We start from the raw sequence: 23671 nt of genomic DNA on the forward strand, positions 1-23671 counted from the left end.
CAAAGGGCGGGAGACCGAGCCTTGTCTCGTCCAAAACAGTTTTTCGGAAGATACAGTCCTCCTTTGCCCTTGACAGTTTGCAAGGGGTTTTCTAAAACAATGTTCAGGAAATGCAGTAGGTTGAGTTTCGGTGCTCGTCCTAGGATCACGACTGTTGACGATGCGTCTGCTGTTCTCTCTTGGCCTTCTCCCAGCATGAACGGATGATTTAATCCTACCATAGTCACCAGAAATGTAACCAGCTCGTCCAGTCAAAAATGTGGATGATGGCGACGATGTGGGTTCTTTCCAGTTTTTTGGAGACCATTTTTTTGTTTATCTTGTTCTGAGCGATCTCTGCTGGTTCCTGGGAACGTTGTGTGTGTGTGTGTGGGGGGGGTTGGGGGGTTGGTTTGAAACTCAGCCATTATGAACACACAAGAGAGAGAATCGTCTTGAAGACCTGGATTTCACAACTAGCCCTGTTTTGTTTTGTTACACTCTTTAGCTTTCTGTGCCTGCTCATGACACCTATACTGTTGGGTGCCAGCCCCTCTCTCTGCAGGTATTTGGGTCTTTCAGCCAAGGCCTTTAACGTCCAGCCAACGTGGAAGCAGGAGGATACTCAGGGCTCGTCTGGCCTTTCTCTGTGGTAACAGGCTCAGGCTCAAGTTGGCTTCCCTGCTGGTCTTCTAATTTGACTTGGAGCCGTACAAGCTGCCTTCTGTGTTGGATAAGCCCCAGGTCTTGGTCTCAGCTGGCTTGAATGGCTCTCCCTAAGTTCTCCGTTCCTCACTGGCTGCTTGCCCTTTGGCTCTGCCCCACCCTGTCACTGGACATCCTTCTTCTCTAAAATTGCCTCTGGCTTTGGATCCCTGTAAGGAAACGTGACTGCCTGCCATCTTTCAGTGGACAAACTACCTTGGCCCTCTGTCTGCTGCTCGACAACTCTGCCCACCAGCAAATATGGTTTTAGCACCAGAGAACATGTATTCGAGATGGTGGAGGGATTTATGGGAACTAGAAACAAGGATCGAGGATGGCCTGTGCTAGCTGTGGGGGGGTGGGTGGCTAGACCAAGACAGATTGTGTTTTCTTCCTCCGCCTTGGATCCGAGAGTGCTAGAAAGCACATCTTAAGATTGCTTAACTGACACTGAACTGGCATTCACCCCGTTTATTGCTCCCAACCATGACGAAATTGCTGGAATGAGCAAACTATCAGCCACAGTGGGCAGTAGCATGGCATGCACAAATGCTGCCATTCTGAACATAAAGCAAAAGGGAAATGAAAGTGCTTAGATTTCTTGGATCCAGAAGGTTATGTACAGGTTCACTTCCCTTCCTCTACCATGAAGAGAAAAGTTTGACATCTCGGTATTTTTCAGCCCTTCTCTCCAAAACCATGCATCCCTTTCCTGTATAGAAACCACAAAGACAAAACATTTTTAGTTTTGCTTTTTCTCTGGAGCCGTAGCTCAGTTGGTAGGGCACACATTTTTACATGTTGGAGCTCCTTGGTTCAACGCCCAGCGTGGCCAGTTAGAAGGATCTCTGATAGCAGGTTCTGCAGAAGGCTTCTCTCTGCTGGAGCAGCTCCCCACTTTTGGACCAGTGGTCTGACTTGGTAGAAAGCAGCCTTGTATATTTGTATGAATCCCTTGCACGGTCAGTCTACAGCAGGGGTGGGGAACGTCAGGCCCGGGGGCCGTATAAGGCCCTCGAAATCATTTGGTCTGGCCCTTCATGAATCCTGGTAGATCTCTAGCTCAGAAGGATGCTGCCCTGCCTCAATCTCTTGGGCCCAGCTGGGGACAGCAGAGCTCAAAAGCGAGTCGCTCTATGTGGCAGACACTCAGAGCCGTCTCCGGTTGTGCCTCTTGGCTAAATGTTTGACCAAATATAGCAGGCTAATTTTTAAGTTGATAATTTTGTATGGCCCCCGAATAATGTTATAAATATCCAAATGGCCCTTGGCAGAAAAAAGGTTCTCCACCCCTGGTCTACAGACTAGAGCCAAGTGGGCATGCTTCCCTCCACCAGCAGTTCCTTGCTAAATACTTACACTGCATTGGGTGTACATAAAGGCAGGGTCACCACATAGCCTTTGTGAACCCTATCCTCTCACCTTAGTGCTGTCCTTGTTAACTGGATTAATCTTTGAGACATATCCTGGAGCCCTGCAAGGTTGGCTTCAAAGCATGAAACTGGGGATCGGAGACTACGGATCCATTCTACTAATGGCGGTGTTCTCCCCACCAACCTGGACTTCCTTGGTGGACTCCCATCCAAGTAGTAACCATGACCAACCCCCTGCTTAGCTTCTGAGATCTGGGCCAGCCTGGGTCATCCAGGTCAAGGCAGAAGAGAGAGAGAGAGGAAGGATTTAAAGATAAAGCATACATAGAGAGGAGTAGTCTAGACCAGTTGTTCTTGACTTTTGGTATCTTATATCCTACCAATTACTCGGTCAAAAACCTGAGTCCCACCACGATAGAAACACAGCCCACTTTGTTACTAGCATATCCAAAGGTCCCAACTGGATAATCTCTGAGGTAGGGTCTGCAGGAGACAGCATGTCACCCCTGCCAGCGGGCGTGGGGATTGAAGGAGATTGGATTCTTAGTCATTGTTACGAAAACCCTGCATCGCAACAAGACTACTTCTGCATTACCGTACCACTGGTCTAGATTGTTGTCTTGTAACTGGGTGGCCTGTAATTGGGTTCTATCCCAACCAAAGATGATTTGCACCGATGGCATTGCTACCCTTTTCAGAGGAGATTATGGAGAAAATTGGCAGGGGGGAGGAGAAGAGAGAGAGAGCAAAAGGGGGGTCCCATGATGCCATTTGTAATTTAGCGTTGTGGCCCAGTTGTGAAAACGCTGAAGCAAACTCCTCTAGGCTGACATACGGATTGTATTGGAAGGAGGAGGAAAGGGGTGGGAAAGAGGATCGCTTCCTTCAGGTCCCAGGATTCTGAAATGTCTCTGGACCACGGAAGTTGTGAAACGAGATAGAAGGGAAGAGCTAGCTGGGGAATGCAGAGCCACAAAGCTCTCTCTCTCTGCATGTGTGTTTGTGTGTGTGTGTGTTTGTCACTCATGGAAGAGTTAAGTGCTCTTCTGCTGAGCAAGTGGGAAGCCCAAGGCAGCTGTCAAGTTAGATGGGGCAGACACCGCAAAGAGCTGAGCGAGTCTGATGGCTAATGCTGCCTCGTAGGGAGGACGAATCGGAAGGTACCCTGCAGGCCCTCGGCGAGGCCGGCTCCCTCAGCCACTTTGTGTACCGCCGTCGGCATCTTAAGATTTTTTACTCAAGATCAAACTTTGCGGCCAAAGAATTCTTTGGTTTTAATTAGGGATACACAAAACGTATCCCCTTTTATACCCATGGAGTTGCCTCCCGCACACTCTTGCGCGTCTGTGGAATGTCTTTGGCGCATGTGGGGTTCTTGGGGGAGGCACGCCGCCCCCTCCTGAAAAAACAGTCATGCCTGGAACATGCATGTTGACGGGCTGAGGGTGGGGATGCACATCCCATCAAGGGTAGCAAGAATACAAGAACGACACGGCTGGATCAGACCAGTGTCCCCATCTAGTCCAGCACCCTGTTGCACTGGAAGGCCCTTAGCAAGGGCACACGCTCCCAACCCTCATCTGGTTGCTGCCCACAGCATGGTATACTGCCTTTGAATATGGAGGTTCCATTTAGTCATCATGGCTAAGAGCCCCCGTGAATCTGCCTCATCCCGTTTTATAGCCATCTAAGCTTGTGGCTCTCACCGTATTCTCTCACAGCAAATTCCAAATTTATTATACATAGTGTGATTTTTTTTTGTCTGTCCTGAATCTACTGCTGTCAGTTTGATTGGGTGCTGCCGACTTTCTAGGTTTACATCCTACCACTCCACAAAGTTTTAAGCCTTCCTCTATGCTAAGACTCCGTTCTCCACCTTTAAGTGGCTCTTCCACCAGAGAAAGAGTCACTTGAGTTGCAGGAATTCTTCGAACTGTGCTGAGTGGAACGATAAGATACAAGCTCTAGTATCTGGGGAGAAGTTGGGGGGGGGAACCCCCTCCAAGCATTTTCTCTACAACAGGCATAATTCAACTTGTTCCTCTCCTCCCTAATCTGTGCAAAAAATTTACATATTTAGGTGCTAATGGTTCTTCTCTTCTCCCTCCTCCGCCCCCGAAAGTAAATTGGCTAGACTTGGTCACAAGGCAAGTTTGGAAAATTTGTCTCTGCTATCAGAACAACATCTACATTAGAAACTGGACCTGGTAGATTACCATGGTGTCCATAATTGTTAATATTTTGAAGTGTTGGAGGGAAGAGGGAATTTTGTTGGCATGCATGTTGACATGTGCTTGGCTGTCCTGATTTTTGACTATTCTGTTTAATTGTCTCTGCCCAAAAGGGATAACTGAGATGGACAGGAAGTGGCACAGGGGCACAAGTGCTCAGGAAAGGCTTAAATAGTGCACAAGAGAGCAGCGACATGGGTGCATGCTTGGTTAAGCGTAGGGAGGGTGAAGCCCCACATCTTGGAGAAGCCACCGTCAGTGTCAGATTAGGGTTGCCATCCCCAGACCTGCCTGTGAGCTTCCACTAGGATTGCCAGATGCATGCCTGGAACCTCTGGGAGAGTTTTGGGGGTAGGGCACAGAAAAAAGGATTTGCATCAATGTCACTTCCAGCTGAATCCAGAAGTGACATCGGCAACGCTCCAGGGTTTCACCCAACCTCTATGGTAAAAACCAGAGAGAGCGGGAAGGTTCCTAGAACAGTGCCCACATCACTTCTGGGTTCCAGCTGGAAGTGGTGGTGACGCATTGCCAACTCCCTTCCCTTCCCATTTCCCCGCCACTAAACTGAGCATCGTAGGGGATAGAGGAGCATCAGCAGGCGTTTGCCCACCGGCAGTGGGCAAATGCCAAGCCTAGCTTTGCTGTCCATGGCTGGAGCTGAGGACTTAATAACTAGTAGTTAGCATTTCAATAGCATTTCCATCATAAACCATTGCAGTAATCTTTACAACTGCCCTGTACATTGTTGCCCCGCATATTGTGACTTTGTGGGGAGTGGCGCTGCAGTTGTGAGAGTCAATTGCACAAGTTTTTGGCAGAGACTGGATTGAGACCGCCTGGATTATAGGGGATTCTCTTAGCTGTTATGCTGTATAAGTGGAGCAGGGGCATAATTTGAAGTGCAGCTGGCAGAAGATACTGACCAGGGTCCCAGTATTTATACCAGACCTGGCAAATCCAGTGGCTTCATACAGCCTTCTACTTGTAGAGGTCAACGCCTCACACCTTCCTTCCTTCCTGTGCCTGAAGTGAGCTCTAAATCCTGAGTATGCGCATTTTCATGCATTTTATTATGGTGGCCCATGAGAACCCTGATTTGAATTATTCATAGAATCATAAATTTGGAGGGGACTACAAGGGTCATCTAGTCCAACTCCCTGTACAATGCGGGAAATTCACAACTACCTCCCCCACACACACCCAGTGACCCATACTCCATGCCAAGAAGATGGCCAAGATGCCCTCCCTCTCATGATCTGCCTAAGGTCAAAGAATCAGCATTGCTGACAGATGGCCATCTAGCCTCTGCTTAAAAAACTCCAGGGAAGGAGTGCTTACCACCTCCCGAGGAAGCCTGTTCCATTGAAGAACCGCTGTTAGAAAATTCTTCCTAATGTCTAGATGGAAACTTTTTTGATTTAATTTCAACCCATTGGTTCTGGTCCAACCTTCTGGGGCAACAGAAAACAACCCGACACCATCCTCTGCATGACAGCCCTTCAGGTACTTGCAGACTGTTCTCATATCCCCTCTCAGTCTTCTCCTCTTCAGGCTAAACATAGCCAGCTCCTTCAACCAATGCATCCACAAAAATCTGAGCCCTGCTACTCTTTGCACGTTTGGCAACTGAGCCTTGTTGCTAAATCCTAAGGAGGCAGCAGACGTGTTGGTGGTGGGGAGGGTGAATCCCGGAGACAGTTTTCCGTCCCCCATTTGCTACCTGTGCCCTTTAAAATGCAAGCGAACGACCCTCCCTCTCCTAAGCAATAAAAACTTTGCAAGGTGAGCTGCAAATGCCTTATTACGGTAAGTTCTGCATGCCTGCCGGTGACAGTGTGCACCAAGCAACCCTCGAATCACCTGAACTAATGAGCAAGCAGGCGGAAGGCAGGGTAGGGTTTTTCTCGTTTCCCCCCCACACTCCTTTTTGCTAAACACATCCTCCCCAAGAGCCTGCTCACATTAGCCGTGTTTGTTAAGCACTGTATATAGAGTTAAACACTTAATAAAATTACACTCCATGGGAGGCGAGACTGACGCGTCGGGTCCAAGGCCCGGATTGTGCGAAGTGATGTTTAGCGCATAAATATTTGCTGGCCTGGAGCGCTCCCTTTTTTGGTGGTGGTTGTGTTTTTCCTTGTTGATGGTGTTTAATAGGAAGGAAATAAGCCACCCACCCGCCGTTCCCTTTCCAAAATGACTTCTGTGGATGGCTTGTTTCTTCCCCACCCCCACTGGTTATTTCGGTGCACTGCTAATTAACTGCATAAATTTGCATACAGAGAACCGAGGGTTGGGGTATATAACAGAGAGACAGGCATGCTTGATAATGTCTGTGATATAGAAATGGAGCTATGGGCACCTGTCTCTTTAAGAGGCACGGGAACCGTGAGACATCCCTGGGATACTTCTCCCACCTACTGCCTTGGCTTGGTCCCTTAAGTCCTGCAGCTTCATCAGGCCTGCTGCGGTGACATTTCCAAGCAGCTAATGGGGTTCTTGCTCTTCCCTGGATCCTGTTTTATTCCCTCATTCTCCCTGCCCCGGTTTGCCTTTTGATAATTGGACACTTGTCCGTTCTTGCTTGTTTGACTTGTGCAAGAATTGACACAGGCTTGGGGAAGAGGTGGGACCGCTGGCCGAGTAGGTTTACTCGCCAGCAGGCGCTCCACCTTTCCCTTGTAAGTAGAGCTCTAAGGGAGACGGTGTTCCTCACAGTTAGGGTTGGCAGACCCACACCTGGAAAGCCTGGTAGTTGTTTTTTTTTTTAAAGCATGTACAGGACATCAGTGATGGTTTTGCGCCTCCTGCCTGGTCCCTCTTCTCGGTCTCCTGCTTTGCCCGGTGTAACAAGAGGGCCTCGTATGTTGCCCTGCATCAGGTAGGAGAGGAAGGTGAGTGGAAGGACCAGACCAGGAGGGCACGCTCATTGCACCATCTCCTCCTGCCCCATCAAGGGTGACGCTGGGTTGGCCAGGCTGCAGACATCCTGCAACGAGGGCACTTCGCAACAGGCCTGCCCAGCTCGTGTCCCGGGAAGCTAAACATACCCCCAAGCCGCGGCTCCTGTTTTTACTGGCTGCCAGGACCCACAACAGGTGGATTGGCAGGTTGGCTGCACTCAGTAGTGGTGGGCTGCATTCAACTTTGTGGGTCACAAACTGTACATCCTGCAACCGGAAGAGGAGGAGTAGTAGTTGGTTTTTATACGCCGACTTTTCTCTACCATTTAAGGCAGACTCAAACCGGCTTACAATCACCTTCCCTTCCCCTCCCCACAACAGACACCCTGTGAGGTAGGTGGGGCTGAGAGAGCTGTAACTAGCCAAGGTCACCCAGCTGACTTCATGTGGAGGAGTGGGGAAACCAACCCAGTTCACCTGATTAGCCTCCCCCGCTCATGTGGAGGAGTGGGGAATCAAACCCGGTTCTCCAGATCAGTCTCCACCGCTCCAAACCACCGCTCTTAACCACTCCACCAAGCTGGCTCAATCCAGGTTGGGGGCTCACTTGTTGTGCAGTTAACACGACTAAGTGCTTGCCCTTTCCCGAGCAAGGCATAAGCTAAAATTCCCAGGCCTCCTAGGCCACAGAGTGTGTTCCTAGCATTCCCTGAACAATCAAGACTGGAGGGACACAGTTTAATATCTGGTATTTAACTTAATGCTGCCAGTGGCTATTACTGTCAGTGGAAACCAGTCAAGGGCGTAACTCTATCCTTGTGTGTCTATGGAGAAAACTCTGTGTATTCCCAGTATTGACTAGCTGAGTAGAAACGGGTTCAGTGTAATACTGGAAGTTTCAAGGAGGATTGCATGTTCAGCCTTGCACGAAAGTAGGCAAACAATGATACTGTAGGACAAAAAGTCCAATAACTCTGCAAGTTCAGATGCTGTTGAGAAGGTTGAGTCTGGAGAGGTGGGGGATTGAGAAAAAGGGGGTGGAAAAGAAATCTAGAGTTATTGCTATTTGGGGCACAGCCAGAAAATAGGCCTGGCAAGAACGGGCTTTTTTTGAGTTTCGCCGTAATGCAGAGGGATGCGTTGCCCACTGGGCAATTGATAGATACAAAATCTTTATTTTCCCATTGTTGCGGCGGTTGGCCTGGCTTTTAAAAGCTTCTCGCTTATTCTGTTTTCTCCCCCTCTCCCCTCCCCTGTCACTTTGTTTTGTCACCAGCAGCTTAAAAAGCATTTTTCTGAATGCTTATTATTGTCGCTATTAAGGAACACAAGCCTGTCAGAGAGACCAAGTGGTGAGGAGAGGCCTCCTAGGAAAAGACGCATCTAATGGCGTATTTATTGCCTGCTCTCCAGTTAGCCAGCTAATCCCATTTATTGCCATTCTCGGAAATTAAGGGGTTTGAAACGTTGCATTTTCATACACATGAGAAGGCAAATGGGGGTGGGGAGAGAGAGAGGCTGTTCATTGAATGACACGTGAAGTGACTGCTAACAAGTGTCATCTGGGGATTCGTTTGCTTTTGGAGAAGACCTGGGTCTCGGGAGGGGCCGACAATGCGGGAGGGCAGGGTTTCCGGGTGATATTTTGCCTTTTGGCAAAAACTCCGTTTGCCCATCAGGGCCTTGAAAAATGTTTTGCCGCCTACTTCAGCCCAATGGGAAAAGAAGAAGAGTTGGTTTTTATATGCCCACTTTCTCTACCACTTAAGGAAGAATCAAGCCTGCTTACAATCACCTTCCCTTCCTCTCCCCACAACAGAAATTCTGTAAGGTAGGTGAGGCTGAGAGAGTGTGACTAGCCCAAGGTCACCCCAATTGGCTTCATGTGTAGGAGAGGGGAAACAAATCCAGACCAACGAATTAGAGTCTGCTGCTCATGTGGAGGAGTGGGGAATCAAACCCGGTTCTCCAGATCAGAGTCCACCGCTCCAAACCACTGCCCCACGCTGGCTCTCTCTCTACACCACGAAGCTCCTCCCCTTTCCCTCTACTTGATAGGCCACCCTTCATGGATGTTATGCAGCATTTGTTCAGAAAGGTCGTAAGTTGTGCCCACCAAGCCCTTGGAGCCTTTCTTAGGCTCCCCGTTTGGGGAACAAGTTTGTTTAACTGGGTGGGGTTCCTGCCTGCCACTGCTCTTTGGTGTAAAATTATACTTAATCATCCCCAGCCTGATTCTTTTCTATACCTTGACAGATTAAAAAAAAAGAAAGAAATATTTTGGTGTTAATGCTGTGAGAACAGGCATGATTGGTAGTAGAAAGAAAGATGGGTCTGCAGTACAGGACTCATTTCCTGAATTTTGTGGCCCATTTGGAAGCTCTGGGGATTGCCTGGCTATGTCGGACCGTCTACCTAGCGCAGCTTTCCGTTTCTAATGGCAGCCAAATAAGAAGCTCTTGAGATGCATGGAAATAATGGCCTTTCGCCCTGTGGGTTTCCCCCCCCCCCTCCATCCTCTGGTTACACAGAGGTGAACTTTCTCTGCACGTGGAGGTTCCAGTTAGATACTGGCCACAGTAGACTTATCCTCCATCAGTTCTGTGTTTTTATTCCTCCTTTTCTAAGGAAAATCAAGGAATCCTTCAACTTCTCCACTACACCCATTATCCTAAACTTCTTGTAGGTCTCTTCAATTCATTTGCGGGTACAGGGGAAGCAAAAGCGTGTAGGACTGACAACAACAACAAAAACCTCGTAACCTTTCAAGCTCCTTCATACCAATGGTCTATCATACTATCAACTGCTCTCAGCTTTATTCCTTTTAGGGTTTCTCCAGCTGAGTTCTTTCCCAGTCCTTCCCCCCCTGCAAATTCTTTACTGGCAATGCTGGGGATTGAACCAGGAGCTTCCCACGTACAGTTGTGTGTGCATTACCAGTCAATTCCCAGCCCATTTCTCATAGATCAAATATCTAACTGGCTAAGATAAAGCCCTGTACCTTGCTGGTGACCATCAACAATAGGAGATCCCTCCATTCCCTGTTGTTCATTCTGACCTCCTGGCACTTCCAACATGACCTCTTTAGGGGTTTTCATCACCAGACCTGCTCAAGTACTTGACATCGTAGAGGAAATTTCTTGTTCTGGTGTTATCCTCAGCCTCGAATCCTTCCGATCATTCTACAAGGAACCTAACTCACTTGGAAAGCCATTCAAGTACTCGGACTTGCCTACACCGCCTGTGACCCACCAAGGTGACAGCGAGACCACCAGCCTTGTATAGCAGCTCAAACAGGGCTCAATCCGCCATGTGCTTTTGGTCTGTCCCTGGGAAGCCCAAACAAAATAAGAGGCCTGTCACCCACCTGCAGGTCACATGCCATAGAAGATTTGTTTGGATTTGTGGTTCACAAGCTGCGAATACAAGCCCAGGAAGAAACACTCAGAACATATCCCACTAGCATATCAAATGACTGTAGCTCTGGGGATTTGCCCATAGTGACACTCATAGATGTACATTTGGACATACAAACTTATCCTATGAAGAGAAGGGTCAAAACAGTGTTTACACAGAGGCATCAGCAGAAGACCAAATAAAACCCTTGACCATCTTGGCCAATGGCCTAGCCTGCCCTCTTTGAACCGACCTGAGCCAAAATTCGCATCTCTCTCCTTCCTGAACATCTCAAAACAATTCACGCTCTATGTGAACCTGAGATTTGTTTAGGACTCTGTGACTCCCACCTCGGAAGGAACCTGTTGCTGGTTGGAAGACGCCGCGCGATCCACTTCCGCTTCAGTTTTTGTTTGTTTGTTGTTGTTTTTTGCTAAAAAGACAAAGAGCTACATGTTGAATTATTCCTACGAAGAGAATAATCTTGAATGATTGATTGTCCCAAGGGATAAATGTGTGACGAGGTAACGAAATGGATACCCCTACGATCAGTTTGTGCGAAGCAGAAGAGCGAGGTTGAAGGATTCTTCCGTTGCAACAAAGGAAAAGGGATCAAAGGTAGGGGAAGAAGGAGTTTGTTTCTGTTAACTCCCAAAAAAACTCCCCAACGGTGGACTCCCCCCCCCATCATGATAACTTTCATGATAAACTTGGAACCTGTAAAGAAAGCAGAATTATGGGGAACCAAAAGGAAGCCTCGGAGCCACGACTGCCCTTCTCCAAAGATTCACACTAGTTTTCTCCCCCTGTACAGTCAACAGTTTAGCCATTAGGAAAGACATTTTGATGTGGTTTTTATAATCTAACCCCTGAACAAAATAGAAGATTTATACAGGAAGAAAGATAAAACAGGTAGCATTTTTGTTTGTTTTTTCTGCTTAGCTTTCTCTTTTCCAAGTCTTCCCTTTACCCCCCCCCCCTCCACCCTTAGGAAAAACAAACCCAATGTTCCTTGATGGTCTGAGTTGGTTTTCTCCCCCACCCCTTAAATCTGGTATATTAAATATAAATTATGTCTCTTTCCCCATCCATGTCTACTTTTTTAAAACTTTTGTATTTTTTTCCTACAAAATAGGCAAATTTGTTTTGTAAAATTTCCTTCCCCTCCCCTCCCTTTTGTTCCACCTGGTTCTGCTTGGAAAATAGTTTGCGTTTGCTTTTTGCGTTTTTTTTGCTTTGCAATTTTCCATCTTGGCAAAAAACCTGGGGTGTGTGATGAGGAGGGGGCAAAAACAGGGAAAAGTTTGGGTGGGGGGTATGTTTGTGGGAGGGAGGGAATTTTGCATCATGTATACGAGTAGTCTATGTCTGGAATTCCGCCGTCTCTATACCCACGAGTTGTGCCGTAGCCGATGGTGTGGGTACTTTTGTAAAGACTGGTTCCATTGGAAGGGAATATGGTATGGATGACGTATTCCTCCTTTGCCCGGTGAGGATTTATCGGCAACATCTGCAAACCAGGACCCCTGATCTCCAGGATGGAGTTGTCCTTCTTGGTGCCTGACTCCATGTAGTCATCTTTCTTCCGGCTGCCTCTGCTACAGGCCCGCTCTCGCGTCAGTAGCTCTCCTGTCCGGTGGACGTACCAGCAAATGGCAGCCAAGACGAGAAAGAGGAAGACCAAGGCCACCGCCCCGCCAATGATCCCTGCCAGCGGCAGCCCAGCCATCGGGTCCACGTTCTGCTCGTGGTTGAGGGTGGTGGTAGGGCTGTACATGTCTGCCGTCTCAGCCTTGGCGCACACGGGGGTCTCGTCAGGCACGTAGGTGCTGCCTGTTTCCATGGTGACCATACAGATGATGTAGGTGGACTTAGGCTCCAAGGCTGTCAGCAGATACTCCGTCTTGTCGCCTTGCACCAAAGTTTCTGTGATGGAGCCCACGGCTGGGCTGTGTCCCAGGCGCAACCAGCTGAGGCGGAAGGAGGCCGCTGGGAACATTGCCTTCCAGCTGATACGGATGCTGTCAGCGGTCAACGGCTTGACGTTGAGAACCAGTGCTTTGGCCCCGGCTCCCGTGGCCATTGGGTAGTCTATGTTGGAGTCCGGCAATTGGATGCCTGGCCTCCTGGCCTTCAGGGTGAAAAGGGAGCCCTGTGGGGTTGTGACAGCCGCATTGCTGGCGGTTGTCTTGGCCACCGCCGGACCCGAATTGCTCTGCGGGCCCGCCTCGAAGCACTCATCCATTTCATTCGTTATGTCCTTGATGGCCATGCCTCTGACTCGATCAGGGCCCTGGCACATCAACCCCCTCACGTTCACCACAGCAGCGCGGGCTTTGACCCAGTCCCGCAACCACATGAGGTTGCAGCCACAGTACCAGGGATTGTTCCTCAGCAGGAGCTGAGAGAGGCTGTCGAGGTCATCGAAGAGACCTTTGGGCAGTGTGGTAAGATTGTTGTTGGATAGATCCAGCCTCTCCAGCTCCCTCATCTTGGACAGAGTGTTGTAAGGGATGTGGCTAATGGCATTGTCTTGGAGGTACAGCTTCTGCAAATGGGCACTGGGCAGGTTGAGAGGCGGGGCGGCCAGGGAGTTGCGCACCAGCGACAGTTCGCTGAGGTTCTGCAGGCGGCTGAAGGTGTCATCGGCAATGCGCTGGTTGGCCAGCAGATTGCCATCCAGCACCAAGCGCCGCAGGCTGTTGAGCCCCTTGAAGGCGTGGAGGGGGATGGTGGAGATCCGGTTGTCGTCCAGTCGCAGTTCCTCCAGGGTGCGTGGCAGGCCGGACGGGATGCTGCTGAGGTGGTTGCGCGAGAGGAAGAGCAGCTTGAGGCGTGTGCTGTCGGCGAAGGCGTCGTCTTCGATGCTGACAGTGGAAACGGAGTTGTCGTCCAGGTGAAGCTTCTCCAGTAGAGGGATGCGCGCCAGGGAGTCGCGGGCGATGGTGCGGACATTGTTGTCCTGGAGGTGAAGTTCCTTCAGGGAACGAGGGAGGTTGATGGGGAATTCATCTAGGTCATTTTCGTAGAGGTAGATGACCTGGTGGGAATGGAATTAAGAGTGAGATTCAACGAGACAGAAGCGGAGAGAAACCGGAAATTGCACATAACTCAAATATCAAGTTAAATCTCCGAAACGTTCATTTTTAGTTCTAGTTTATTTAAAATACTCCGCTCATCACACTAGAAGTCATAAACCGTATCTCTGGAAATGGGGTCTAATTTATTACATTCATGTTCTTTCGAGGACTTAATGTTAAAGAACAAAGATCCAAGTTTCAAAAGCTACTTTTTGTGAAAAGACCAGATCGTTACTAAAAGTTCAAGCATGACAAGCCTACCCAGAAATCCACCCCAAAACTGAAATGTCACTTGAGCCCTAAAGCTTCAATATGATATTTTGATTTCCAAAATGGGTTGTATGGAGGTACAGACGTAAGTGGTGTCGTCGTTTCTTTAGCGGTTGCTGCTCTAGGTTGAATTAGTTTTGTTAATCATTTTTAATACACGTATTATCATATTCTTATAGTAAGTTGTCCCAAATACTTTTTAAAAAAATAGAAGGCAGGGTATGTTTTAGAACTCAATAAAAGGGTATATGCAAGTCAAGTATCTAAAGCCCAAGTAACTGTATTAACCAAGCACTGCATGAAGCTTCCTTATATCCATTCGAACTTTTGGATAGTCCACATAGCCTGTTATTGTCTACTCTGCCCAGCACCACCTCTCTGAGGCCTAAAGTTATCTTTATAAGACCTGCTCCCTGAGATCCTTTTAACTGGAGGTGTCAGGCGTTGAACCTGGGGCCTTAAGCATGTGCTGCCTCCTCCCCCCTTCCCCAGCATCCTCTATCCTCTTTTTATTTTAAACACTTCAAACTCAACATGAGTTGACTTGGCAGGTTTGGACATGTCAAACTAGTCTTGCAAACGTTCTGAGAGCTGTCAACATCTGGAAGAATCTTCAAGATAAGAAAACATGGGTTGCCAAATCAATGCCTTGAGCACTCACAGTATTTAGGATAAGGCATTAGGAGTATTTAGAGGGCTGGCATGGTGTGGTGGTTAAGGTCTGGGAAACCCAGGATCGAATCCCCACTCTGCCATGGAAACTTGCTGGGTGACCTTGGCCCAGTCATACACTCTCAGCCTCAACCCTGGCAAGTATTTGGATGGGGGACTGTCAAGGAATACCAGGGGACGCGACGCAGAGGCAAGCAATGGCAAACCACCTCTGAATTTCTCTTGCCTTGAAAACCCTACGGGTCAGCTGTGATTTGATGGCAAACACACACACATACACACAGGGAGTATTCACAGGACTGTGGTTCAAGACCCCCAAATTATCAAGAAGCAACCTGTATTCAAACAGGGAAAGTATCAATCATCCCAAGTTTCGTAAATAATCCTACTTGCAACTTTTGAATGAACACATGAAGCTCCCTTATACTGATTTAAACCATCGGTCCAGCAAGTTCAGTATTGTCTACTCAGACTGGCAGCATCTCTCCAGGGTCTCCAGGCACATCACCTGATCTTTTAACTGGAGATGCCAGGGCTTGAACGTGGGACCTTCTGTATTCAGGGCAGAAGCCCTACCGCTGAGCCATAACCTCTTCCCAAAAGTTTTAGGTTTGGGGCTCCTCCCCAGATGTTTTTTGGGGGAGTAAGAAAAGGCTTATTCTGTACAACTCTTGCATCTTGGTAGGGGAAAGTGGCTAGGCTATAGTCAGGAATAACTAATGAACAAAAGACCAAGATGGCCTCTTTCAAGCAAGGCCTTAGTTCTACAACCTGAACATTGAGCTTGTTCTTCAGGTTAGAGGGGATGCCGGCATTGTTGATCTGATTGTTCTGTAGGTACAGGGTGGTGGCGTCATCCGGGATGTCCGCCGGGATGGAAGTCAAGCCCCGGTCGTTGCAGTAGATGAAGCCGTTATCACAGCGGCAGACTGACGGGCAGGTGGTGCTGTCAATCACCTCGCTCAGGAAGGCAACCAGGCCATAGCAGAGGAAGAGCCAATCACGCAAGTCCATGGCCGCTGCTGTGGTTACCACAGTCGCCGTTACCACGGCGGCAGTTGGGGAGGCGGTCGCCATGGCGCTTGGGCTGCGAGGCTGACCCTGGATTTGGCCCTTGGAACCTGCAAAAGGGAGAGAGATTTTTTTTTTAAAAAAAACCTAGATGTTATTTCCTGTCCTATAAGGATAGGACATGAGCGCATGACAGAAGATGAGCACATGACAAGCTTATATCCTCCTCCCCCTACCACTTTTACCACGTAGGTTAGACTGAGAGATGGTTGCATCTCTAAGACTGCCAAGTCACTCAGCTGGTGACAATTTACTGGTGATCCCTGGCCCAAAAAATACCCAGCTGTCCTCAACCAGTGCCAGAGCCTTCTCGGCTCTGGTCTCAACCTGGTGGAACGCTCTGCCAGGTGAGATCCAGGCCCTGTGGGACCTGAAGCAATTCTGCAGGGCCTGTAAGACCCTGGTTTCCCTCTGCTGACCTCCCTTCCCTTCCCTCTTTTCCTTTTATTGCTGGCTTATATCTTATTATTTACTTGTCAAGATATATTTATTTCCTTGACATTTCCCTCTGTTTGGTTCCCGCTATGGCTTTGGGTTACCATGTATGGATTAAGGGCACCATATATATAAATAATTCAAACCAGGGATTAATCCCAGAACCTTTTTCAAAACCCAGTGATGACAGTTCCTCTCGGCATGTTGAGGATGCCTGTCCCACAATGCACAGTGTAACCGCAAAACACTGCTTGTGTTTATCTGTGCAGAAACCAAAAATGGGTATTGCTCCCCCATTTCAAAGAATCATACAGTAGGAAGGGGCCATACAGGCCACCTAGTCCAACCCCTTGCTCAATGCAGGATCAGCCTAGAGCATTCCTGACAATTGTTCGTCCAGCTGCTGCCTCAAGACTGCCAGAGAGGAGAAGCTTACCACCTCCCTAGGCAGTGGTTCCTCAGTGGAACGGTCTTCCTCAGGAGGTGGTGGGCTCTCCTTCTTTGGAGGGTTTTAAGGAGAGGCTAGATGGCCATCTGACAGCAATGCTGATTCTGTGAATTCAGGCGGATCATGAGAGGGAGGGCAGGAAGGGATGAGTCAGTGCTCGGCTCTTGTGGCCCTTTCTTATGTGCCCAGGATAATGCTTATCGATCACCACTTTGGGGTCAGAAAGCAATTTTCCTCCAGGCAAGATTGGCCAGGGATCCTGGTTTGGTTTTTTGGTTTTTTTTTTTGCCATCTTCTGGGCATGGAGTAGGGTGGTCACTGGAGGTGTGTGGAGGGAGGTAGTAGTGAATTTCCTGCACTGTGCAGGGGGTTTGACTAGATGACCCTGGTGGTCCTTTCCAACTCTATGATTCTATGATTCCACTGCTAAACTACTTTTACTGTGAAAAATTTCTTCCTAATGTACAGCCGGTATCTTTCCGCCCATAATTTATACCCATTATTGTGAGTCCTATCCTCTGCTGCCAACAGAAACAGCTCCCTGCCCTCCTCTAAGTGACAGCCTTTCAAATACTTAAGAGTATTTCAAGCAGCAGGTGGAGGCTTGCTTCTTTGAATCTCCTCCCCCTTCCAACACACTTCAAAAACCTTAAAGCAACAAAAGCTGAAATGGTACAGTTATAGAAAGGTTATTTCTGCATGTTCTGGATGAATTAGCTCTTCGATCCAGAATCTGGTACTCCGCTAGACAGCTAGATCCTTTCTTCAGGTGTATACAGATTTGGTATATGCCAACAACTGGTATACACATGACGAGACAACAAATACAATTAGGGAGGGGGCATGTCAGCCATCTTGGCCTCTTGTTTCATCTTGTTAGGAAGCACCAAACTTGATAACTAAGTGCCTGAGAGGCTTCAAGGCCTTTTAAAACAACAACTTTAATTAGTGTGAAAGCATCGATTGTATTTTTAATTGGATTTTAATCAGAGCTCTTCTCCACCCCTCACCCTACCTGCAATGGAATTTGGTGACTACGGCTGCCTTGCAAGCAATCGGTTTGCACGTCTGAAAGTCACAAAAGTTGGAAGGGAACTAATGGAGTCATCCAGATCAACCTCCAGGGCTTTCTCATACTCTTTCCCGTTCAAGAATACAAAAGGTACAACTGGATCCCATTGCAGGATTACTCCTTTTTCAAAAATTAGACGAGGGCAAGGAATTGTCTACCGTGCTGCTGCTTTGCACCTCTTCCCTTCAGAATCGGAACTAATGGCAGGGCACTGTTGCAAGGGAAAAATAGGAGTGCTCTTGGAGTGGACTGATACAGGAAGTAGCTACTTATTTATTAAAACAATTTTTAATCCTGCCTTTCTTGCTGCATATAGCACTTCTGAAAGAGACTTACTTAACCAAAAGTGCAGGCGAAACATTAAAAGAACCCCGAAACATCAGTTTCCCCCAACAGGCCCTTATTTTCCTTGTCCAGCCTAGTCCAGCTTAAGTTCCAACAAAGGGCAAACAAGATGGCCTTGCAACTCTTTATAACAATGGGAGCGCGCCTTGCTCTGGTTTCAAAGAACTGGGGCTGCTTCCAAGAAGACAAATGAATATGTCTAAGGCAGGACTATGTAGCAGCTCTCGAAAAGCCATGACTAGCCCAATCCTGTCTGAGGTGGAAGCTAAGAAAGGTCAGCCCTACTTAGTTAGTACTTAATTAGTATTTGGTTAGTACTCAGATGGGAAACCACCAAGGAATTCCAGGGTCACTACACAGAGGCAGGCAGGCAATAGAAATGGCAAACCACCTCTGTCTGTCTCTTGCTTTGAAAACCCCACAGTCCTGAGGTTGCCATGAGTTGATTGCGACATGATGGTACACAATTAAAATTAAAGAGAGGGCTCAGAAACCAGGATAACCCAGTGTGCAGCTGCTGTAAAAAAGCCAAATTCCACGCTTGCCATAATTAGACGAGGAATAGAGAATAAAAGTGCTGCTATCATACTGCTCTTGTACAAATCTATGGTGAGACCACACTTGGAATACTGTGTACAGTTCTAGAAAAGAGCAAGAGTCCAGTAGCACCTTAAAGACTAACAAAAATATTTTCTGGCAGAAAATATTTTTGTTAGTCTTTAAGGTGCTACTGGACTCTTGCTCTTTTCTACTACTGCAGACAGACTAACACGGCTACCCACTGTGAATTGTGTACAGTTCTGGTTACCACACCTATAAAAAGGATATTGCAGAGCTTGAGAAGGTGCAGAAAAGAACAACCAAAATGATCAGGGGGCTAGAGCAACTGCCCTATGAGGAGCGGTTAAAACGCTTGGGGCTGTTTAGCCTGCAGAGAATGCCCCAGGATGTGGCAATGGCTGCCAACTTGGAAGGCTTTAAGAGGGGAGTGGACATATTCATGGAGGCGAGGGCTATCCATGGCTACTAGTAAAAATGGATACTAGTCATGATGCATACCTATTCTCTCCAGGATAAGAGGAGCATGCCTATTATCTTGGGTGCTGTGGGACACAGGCAGGATGGTGCTGCTGCTGTCGTCTTGTTTGTGGGCTTCCTAGAAGCAGCTGGTTGGCCACATTGTGAACAGACTGCTGGACTTGATGGGCCTTGGTCTGATCCAGCATGGCCTTTCTTAGGTTCTTATGATAATTTACAAAATCTTGTAGTCCCTCCCCAATCAAAAGCAACTTTATCAGTCTTGTATTTATGGGCAGTAAATAAGCAGAACGGGTCTTGCCAGGGTTACTTCGCATGTGTGGGCAAGGTCTTGTCATTTCTGCCACTAGGCTAAAAGCAGCCTCTCCAAAAAGGGCCTCCCTTCCCCGCCTACCAAACCCCAAAAGCAGCCTGCAACCGACTCCGTCACCTCCAAAGTCGCTCCCCGCCTAAGTTTCAAATTTCAGCCGGCACCTGTCAAACCACAGAGAGGGGGGCAGATGAAATTATACATCTCGGTTAATAAGAAGTCTAAGAGAAGAGGCAAGACTGGTGTGCAACAGCCCTCCCTGGCCACCGGGGAGCCGCAGCCACAACATTGCATACATTAAGATGTGCCGAAGGGCGAGGGAGGGTGTGCTCCTGGCACATGGAGCTGCCTTATCCTGAATCAGGCCCTTGGTTCATCAAGGTCAGTGTCGCCTACTCAGATTGGCAGCGGCTCTCAGGTGGAAGTCTTTCTCATCGCCTACTACCTGGTCCTTTTAACTGGAGATGCCGGGGTTGAACCTGGGGCCTTCTGCGTGCCAAGCAGATGCTCTGCCACTGAGTCCCAGCCCCTCCCCTCTCCTTCCTCCACCTGTCCTGCACTTGTGACCCAGTGTGTTCCCCAGCAAAGGCCATTGTGCCAAAGAATTCGTTTGCTTGCTTCTCTGTTGCCACTATTCTCTTTCCAGATCGCTTCCCTGCTGGGGGCTTTTCTTGGGTCAGTCTCATCTTTCACGTTCTCCTGCTCTCTGGTGGCACCCGCACCAGTTCCCTGATTTCTGGCACGTCCTGCTGTTGGCAAGATTTCTTTTCCCCCTTATGCAGCTGGTATCTAAACTCCGCTGTGGTGCTTCTAAGAGGACTGTATCCTCCAGCAACAAGACTGGTTTTTTCCCCTTTGCAAATATGCAGAATGTGAGATTCCGCATGGATTCTCTTCTTCCAGAATCTGGGTTACTTTCATGCTGTGTTTTGCAGGATATACAAAACCCTCATGATCCAAACCATGTATCTAATTTTGTAGTTTTATATTTGTGCACACATACAACATATGTGTACCAATATAGGGTACATCCGATGAAGTGGGCCGTCGTTCACAAAAACTTCATATCACAATAAATCTTTAGTATGTAAATCTTTTTTGGTTTACCCTTGTACCTTTACCTATTACAAAAGCAAGGGTGAATTGATTATGTAGTGGTGCTGGTTGAGAAATGCTGGGATTACTGGGATTGGTTTTGCTAACATATATGACAAACAACATAATCTTTTTAGAAAATATAATGAAGCTTAATGTCTACAATAGCAAAGCAGCATCTACAAAGGGATATTAGATGTCCCACCAATACAACAACAACCCACTGCCTGTACAGTGTTTAAAATGTAATTAAATCTAATTGGGGGGTTTAACTTCTGTTCCACATGTGTAATCACTAAAACAGATTAACATTCCATTACAATGCATGTAAAGGGTGGGGTGCATCCTTTTACTTGTTTGATAGATTGTGGAGAAATATTAACTCCCCCCTGCTTCTGTTCATAATATTAACAAGGGTTTGCTGCTATACTACCATTAAGTATGTTCTAAGTAGCCAGCCAGGGATGAGAAAGAGTTGAGACCAAGACTGACAAACAAATGGGAGGGAATTAGAAGGGGGGAGAGAGAAATGAAAGCACATCATGAAATGATGAGAGCAAAATGAAAGAGAAGAGTGTGGAAAAGAGGAAGATAAATTAAGTAAAGATTAAAGGTTTTTTTTTTGTATTTTCTACAACACACTAACAGGGAAGATCTGGCTGAGCAGACAAAACTATGGAACTGGATGGAAGGAAAGGAAGAGGGAAACAGACTGCTGGAAATAACCACCTTGTTTGGAGGCTGCAGCCTGGCAATGACTCTTGCGGCCATGAACTGAGCTGGCTGGTCTTGCCTTACTGCAGTGCTGGCTTGGTTGATGGGTATAGCATAGGGTTGCCAACCTCCAGGTACTATCTGGAGCTCTCCTGCTAGTACCAGTGATCTCCAGCAGATAGAGATCAGTTCCCCTGGAGAAAAAGGCAACTTTGGCAATTGGACTCCATGGCATTGAAGTCCCTCCCCTCCCCAAACCCTGCCCTCATCAGGCTTCACCCCAAAAACCTCCCACCGGCAGCAAAGAGGGACCTGGCAACTCTAGTATAGCAAGATATGCAAATATTTCCTCCTTGTAGTAAACGTTGCAGAAAGGCACAGTGAGCTGAAAGTGCTTTACTGTTCTCTGCCTTCCCTGCCCCCTTAGTGGCTGCAGTGCAGAACTGCATTCGAAGTAAAATAAATTGGATACATTCTGAGTGCAGCATGGCACTGGCTTCAAGGACCTGCCAGCTGATTTGGGCCCAGAGAATTTTGTCCCCCCGGTTCCCCCCTCTTGGCAGTCCTGGGCCCCCCCTGAAAGGGAGCCTCTTGCTTTTGGCTGCTCTTTTATGCCCCAGTTGTTTATATTACGCAATTAATGCAGCCGATCAAATTAAGGCCAGTAAATCGGCTTTGCTTCATGGCATTCGATTTTTATTCTCTTCGATCTCGCTGAGAAAGGGAGAGAGGACCTAAAGGGAGAAGAGTGTGCGGCAGGGTGTGTGTTGTGTGTGTGAGAGAGCACACCTGAAGGCTGGCAGGGGCAAAGATGTCTTGGCCCAGGTATATTTAGTCTGCCAGTGAACAACCCAAATTGCAGGTTTCAGAAGTACTATTATCCACCCAGCCTGATCTATGTAGCTCTTCCCAACCTTCAGGCTCCCTGTGGTTGCAACGCTGTGGACATTTGCTAGGGAGGCAGTTTCATTGAACTCAGTGTGATTTATTTCTCTGATTAGGATTACACTGCACATCTCTCTCCCCCCCCCTCCAGCACCAGCTCATCATTTTGGGGTCCAAAGTAGAAAATCCAAACGCCCACCCACTCTCCTGCTAATTAACACAATGCACAATCCATTCAAAAATCCTCTTCTCAAGCCTTGTTGCAATGAATTGGAGAGACACAAGAGCTTGTTTCCTCCTTCAGTGGGGCATTTGCTGGAGAACTCCCTGGCTAATTGTGCCCCAAAGGGCTTGGAGTTGTCTGTCTCCCATTCTGCTGCCATTAATGGCCACCATAACCTAGTTCCTGAAATGGCTATCTCTTCCATTTTGGAGGAGGGGGGAAGAGTATTGGGGTATTACTGCAGAGTGTGGGTGGAGGAATCACATTTTAAAGGTTCCCCTATGTTAAAAAGAACCCTTGTAAATAGAAGAAGAAGAGTTGGTTTTTATATGCCGACTTTCTCTACCACTTTTAAGGAAGATTCAAACCGGCTTACAATTGCCTTCCCTCCCCCTCCCCACAACAGACACCCTGTGAGGTAGATGGGGCTGAAAGAGCTGTGACTAGCCCAAGGTCACCCAGCTGGCTTCGTGTGGAGGAGTGGGGAAACAAACACAGTTCACCAGATTAGCTGCCACCGCTCATGTGGAGGAGTGGGGAATCAGACCTGGTTCTCTAGATCAGACTCCACCCCTCCAAACCACCGCTCTTAACTACTACACCATGCTGGCTCCCTAGTATAGTAGGCAAAGAGCAGGTAAATAATCTTTTTCTCTGCTGGGGGGGGGCTTTAAAAAAAGTTTGAGAATGTTAAAAACTAGAGTCTACCCCCTGCAGTCTGAAATGGTCGATCCCTTCTAAAACCTCAGCCCTTGACTACTCTCAGCCTCCTGTAGGCAGAGAGAACAAATGCAGCCCAGGCAAGTGAGCCATGCTGCATACTATGGCAGAGAGAGATGTACACCACACACATGCACTGAGTCATAGGGAGGGATTTTTCAGCCACAGTATTCTTCACCTAACCCTAGCTTGAGTATGAAACTAATCGGTACAGTTTCCCAAAAGAAAGTGCAACTGGAGTTGTACACCCACCCCAACCAACATCCTAGCGTGGTGTAATGGTTAAGGGCAGCGGTTTGGAGCCGTGGAGTCTGATCTGGAGAACCGGGTTTGATTCCCCACTCTACATGAGCGGCAGCAGCTAATCTGGTGAACTGGATTTGTTTTCCCACTCCTCCACATGAAGCCAGCTGGGTGACCTTGGGCTAGTCACACTCTCTCAGCCCCACCTGCCTCACAGGGTGTCTGTTGTGGGGAGGGGAAGGGAAGGTGATTATAAGCCAGTTTGATTCTTCCTTAAGTGGTAGAGAAAGTCAGCATATGAAAACCAACTCTTCTTCTTCTCTGAGGCTCTTAGCCCTAGGTCAAGCAGACTGATGCTGGTGATTTCGTAATAGCGACATACATGTGGTTTTTAAAAAATGGCTGTGTGTGTTTTTTGTTTTTTTTTAAGAAATGGCGAAATATTCAATTTGACAGCTGG

General features: G+C 47.9%; 2 protein-coding genes across 3 annotated transcripts in view; one reads left to right on the plus strand and one right to left on the minus strand.

Moving 5' to 3' along the window:
• The window catches only part of MACROD1 (mono-ADP ribosylhydrolase 1), a 437490-nt gene that overhangs the window by 48111 nt on the left and 365708 nt on the right, over nt 1-23671 (plus strand). The window lies entirely within an intron of this gene.
• The window catches only part of FLRT1 (fibronectin leucine rich transmembrane protein 1), a 47712-nt gene continuing 35332 nt past the window's right edge, over nt 11292-23671 (minus strand). For both annotated transcript variants that reach the window (XM_056853846.1, XM_056853845.1), the window contains exons 2-3: nt 15384-15733; nt 11292-13630 (exon numbers count right to left, since the gene is read on the minus strand). In XM_056853846.1, coding sequence (XP_056709824.1) covers nt 11936-13630; nt 15384-15689 — 2001 coding nt within the window. In that variant the 5' untranslated portion in view covers nt 15690-15733 and the 3' untranslated portion in view covers nt 11292-11935. The remainder of the gene's footprint in view (nt 13631-15383; nt 15734-23671) is intronic.

Source organism: Euleptes europaea, chromosome 7 (genome assembly GCF_029931775.1).
Source record: "Euleptes europaea isolate rEulEur1 chromosome 7, rEulEur1.hap1, whole genome shotgun sequence".
Classification (NCBI taxonomy): domain Eukaryota; kingdom Metazoa; phylum Chordata; class Lepidosauria; order Squamata; family Sphaerodactylidae; genus Euleptes; species Euleptes europaea.